The sequence below is a fragment of the Daktulosphaira vitifoliae genome, unplaced genomic scaffold, assembly GCF_025091365.1.
Source record: "Daktulosphaira vitifoliae isolate Bord-2020 unplaced genomic scaffold, ASM2509136v1 Scaffold_2, whole genome shotgun sequence".
NCBI classification, from domain to species: Eukaryota; Metazoa; Arthropoda; class Insecta; order Hemiptera; family Phylloxeridae; genus Daktulosphaira; species Daktulosphaira vitifoliae.
The window spans coordinates 9,391,085-9,395,812 of NW_026099573.1; the positions used below are offsets into that span (position 1 = coordinate 9,391,085).

The following is a 4,728-nucleotide window of genomic DNA, read 5'->3' on the forward strand; positions in this document are numbered from 1 at the left end:
GCCGGGCTTTTCATAGGAACCGCTTGGTAGCCGACTATTGAGAGCCCACACGAAGGAAGCTCCTCCAACGCTCAAAAGCTTGTGAATTAAGGAGTGTGGACATCGAAGAGGTTCTTACTACGACACTAATGTCCCTCCAACTTTTTTTATTTTAAATATTTTGTCTTTTCCTACGTAGCATTATTTTGCCAAAATTATTTTGTTTTTTTATTATATTTTTTATTTAATTTTTTTTTATTTTTATTAAACGATTGAATGGGACAGCTCAAGAATGATAATAATTCACTCAGATTAATTCAGAAATAGAATAATCAATTGTTGTAGTGTAAAAAAAAAAAAATGTAATCGAAAAATTAATTTTTATTTACAATTAAATATAAAAATATATACTTAGTTAATCAACAGTCGTTAACGGTAAGTTTTTCCGGTTCTAAACCTAAATTATCGAAAAATTTTTCTCGTAATTTTAATTCTTTTTCAGCGTCATAGTGATTTCTATTATAATAGCTTTGCAATATAATTTTCTCTCTGTTATTAGGCTCTACGCAAAAAAACCTACGACGAAGATTCAAATCTTCTTCGATAGTATAATTAAAACCACCATTTTGTAAAATGTTAAATAACTCATATATTTCTTCAAAAGGATATGAGTTTTTAATTTTTTGAATGTCTGTCAACATTTGTTCATCAGCATTTTGCCAAGGTGGAAGAAAATAATAATGCGAAATGATTTTTTCAAAAGTAATTGATTTATCCATAAAAATGGCCTTTAAACTTTTAAGTTCTTCTCTGTAAGCATCTAAACATATAAATTTTAATAAAACGACTGACATATTTACTTATTGTTTGTTTTTATTTCACGTGCATGACAATTCGGATTTTATTTTAAAATAAAACTAAAGCCCAATATTTTCCTAAAACTATGGCGAATTTTTTTTGTAGTTATATCGAATTCACAACGTTTTGGACAATAAGACGTATGCAACTTCTAAGCAATAAGCTCGAGAAGGCAATAATTAAAAAAAAAGTTAAACGTGCTATCTTTTTAGAAATGGTATTTATATTAAACTGATATATTTTTTAAACGGAATCGCGTTAATAATTTAATTATGAAAAGCATTTCTGGCGCTTAAAATTCGATTTAGATATAGTTATTAATTACAAAATATACGATGATTACCATTCGTTTAATTTCTTTTTAGTTAATTTAAAGTGATTTTTTACTTTTAATTATGGGAACGGTAATCTTTATCCAAGTTGCCCTTTTATCAAAGTTCTTAAAAATTGACCTGTTTCTTTACTTTTTAAATATCCTGTACGATAAAATTGTTATTTTTATTTATATTTACCTAGGTCCCACGTCTTAATAGTAGATTTGAGGCATATGGGACAAATAGAATCATCGGAAATTATGCAGTCATTGCAAGCTTTGTGCATACAAGGGTAAACTATGGCAGATTTCCCAGCTGGGCATCGAATACATCTATCGTCAATGTCTGTGAAACAGATACAGATNATCGTCAATGTCTGTGAAACAAATACAGGTAAAATACATTTTATGACAATTGAAAATAAATTAATGAATAAAGTACACAAACATGCAATTTATAAATTGTACTCTTCTACAGAAGTAGTAGTGATTAAATATTTAGACTGCGATCATTAAAAAAATATTTTAAATTCCAGTTCATCTATTACACGATTATACTATCTACAATACTATTAGCTACAACAATCTATGTAATCTCTGTATTACACTTTATCAATGCCGGCACTAAGTCTTACATAACCTCCGTGCTAGGAGGGAGGGGTTAACGAGGGATGAATTCGAATATCCATTTAATTTTATGTTTAATTTCAAGATATAATTGAGGAAATAGGAGTTGATGTTGTTTTTGTACGCCATAGCCACAGTCAATGTCACGACCATTACCATGACTTTTGTCATTTTATTTTGATCTACAGTCCCTTTTAATAGAACATCCAAATCACGACTTAACATCTTCGTGTAATTTTGTATGTAGCGACTTGATGACCGAGACATCAAATTACCACGAATCGTGCATATTTATGTTCTATCCTCCCTTTGGTGACGAATCGGTACAAATCGGTGCAAATCTAAAATGTCATCGGTATAAGCCAGGCCGGAGTGGGAAATGCATGTGTTTCAGGCCCCACAGTATAAGTTTTATTCGGGAAGGATATTATTGGTTAGAAAAACTTTTATTAGGCTTTCCAGACAAAAAACGATAGTTTTTTCGTTATGCAGTCATTTTTACTGGCAAGTCTAGGATAGACTTACCGGTAAGATGCTTCATCCCCGTCCCTCCCGAAACGGTAATTCTGTAAAACTTCGCTTCGGCAATGGCTGCAGTACTAAAAATAACACTTAATAATAAATTAATCGTAATAAATGATCTGAATCTTGACATTTTCATTGGATGTTCGACAAAATAAATATTCAATAACTAGATACTCCGTTTTTTTAATTGATCGTTTGAGTTCTTCGACCGTTTGAAATTATATAACACATTTAATATTAGCAATTGTAACCTCTAGTATCTAACTACACGATTAATAATTTTATAAAAAAAATTTTCAAAATTTCATTACTACTAACGATGTCAAATACAAACAAAATTCATGGTCAAGAGTAGTAGTTATAAACGCATAACGCAGAAGTCGTGTTGAAAATTATAAAAAAAAAAAATCATTATCAATTATTTATTTTGATTTANAAAAAAAATCATTTTCAATTATTTATTTTGATTTAATTATTGTATACCACCTCGTATACAATATTGGATATTGTATAACTAAAGCCCAATTTAAATTATTCGTGTATTAAGCAATACTGAAAAGAATATATATTATTTTTTGTAAATCTTAAATTCGAGATATTTACTGTATACATTAATCACGTCTATTTAATTAGTAATTAGCATCTATTCTAATCAATAACAATAGTTTTTTTTATATTATAATTAATTTAGGAACCAACATTTTTTTTTTCAATTAAATAATAATAATTTTTGAACAATTTATAAACATTTTCATATTTTACGATTACTTCAATATACATAAATCAAATAATATTTACATCAACGTACCCATAGAAAATGCAAATGATAAAGCTAATAAAATCATTAAACTTTTCTTGAACATCATCTGAAAAGCGTAATTACAACTATAATAATTTCTGACATAATTATATTTTATTAAATGTTTTCCATATATTTCATAAACTTTCGTTTCTAAGAAAATCAGTATTGAAAAATTAAATAGATTCACGGAGGACATTCATAAAATCCATAGGAGTTGTCACAGTTATAATTCGTAGAAATTCAGTTTTAAATTAACGGATTTCCGAGTCATTCTTGAATTTACAGTGAGTTGAATTTGAAAAATAAAAAATTTTTAGCAATTAAATTTCACCTCGGATATCATATCAGAGGTAAAATGTATTATTATGTATATTGATGATAACGTGTTGTTTTTTGAAATGAGACGTCTCAAAATTAACTTACCGTTATGATAATTGTAATGAATAAATGTTCAAAGCTATAGAAATATTCACGTTTTACGATAAAAAATTGTAAATAAGCGCAGTGCCTCACAATGGTATTAAATAGGGCTTACCTAATATTTGCCTTTATCTAATACTTACTGAAAGAAGCAATCTTTTTAACGCTGATCGATAGTCTTAAAATCTTAAGTTTTTTCCTCGTTCGCGATTGAACTAGGGAACACGTCAACAGATTTATAAAACACCAAGTTGTGCATCGTGATGTTTGAACAGTTTTTTCAATAGGTTAGGTAATTTTTATTTTAATTTTCAGCGTACCACATTTTAACACGTTTTGAAAGAAATAAATCCAAAGTACGAGAATAGTACTTACGTAAAACTTAATTTATTTATAAAAAATTAATCGATACACACACACGTGTATGTTACTAGGAAAAATAATATACGCGCATGCAGAGAATGTTGCATGAAAATGAATGCTAGTATTCTGAGCGGCTTTATATATTATAGAAAGACATATATGTATGTATATTAGGGTGGTCCTTAAAATACAAATTTTCAAAATTCGATTTACGCGCACCAAAAATTGTTCTATTACATGTAAAAATAATTTGTGCAAAATTTGGTCCCGATAGGTTGACGTTAACACGTGCCGCAAGAGGGTTGAAATTTCGATCAAAAGGGTAGTTTTTCAGTTATTGCGCTTTATCTTAAAATATATGATTTTTACGTAAAAGTTTACAAAAAAGAAATTATGCATATAAATATTTTACATAAAAAAGATTATTAGCAAAAAACCCATAAGTCAAATATTTACCTCCTAAAAGTCAAAAGTTCCATAAATATTATGTTTACCAGTAAAATTCATATATTTCGGCAATTTAAGTATATACGATGAACCGTTAAAGTTATAAAAAAAATTTTCATGTAAAAGTTATTTGAAATTTAATTTTCTATTAGTTTTGTGAAAAAATAAAATTGTTTTACGTGTTTTCTGGCGAGGTAATAAAGAAAACTTATAAATAACAATCATTTTTCTATTATAATTAAAAAAATAACGATTTTTTTTTTATTTTTTAAAACTCAAATAAGATAAGTAAACCATAAATGAAATGCTAAAAAAAATATGAAAAATGATCTTAATGCTCATAAAATGTTATAAAATTAAATAATAATAAAAATAATTCTTCTAGTAGTCACAA

The 4,728-nt window shown here is 27.5% G+C and overlaps 1 protein-coding gene across 1 annotated transcript in view; it reads right to left on the bottom strand.

The window, feature by feature from the left end:
* Nucleotides 1-342: 342 nt before the first annotated feature.
* LOC126897405 (uncharacterized) overlaps nucleotides 343-4,728 on the bottom strand; it is a 38,291-nt gene continuing 33,905 nt past the window's right edge. Inside the window, exons 2-5 of the mRNA XM_050670966.1 lie at nucleotides 3,528-3,561; nucleotides 3,111-3,168; nucleotides 1,350-1,496; nucleotides 343-799 (exon numbers count right to left, since the gene is read on the bottom strand). Coding sequence (XP_050526923.1) covers nucleotides 399-799; nucleotides 1,350-1,496; nucleotides 3,111-3,168 — 606 coding nt within the window. The 5' untranslated portion in view covers nucleotides 3,528-3,561 and the 3' untranslated portion in view covers nucleotides 343-398. The remainder of the gene's footprint in view (nucleotides 800-1,349; nucleotides 1,497-3,110; nucleotides 3,169-3,527; nucleotides 3,562-4,728) is intronic.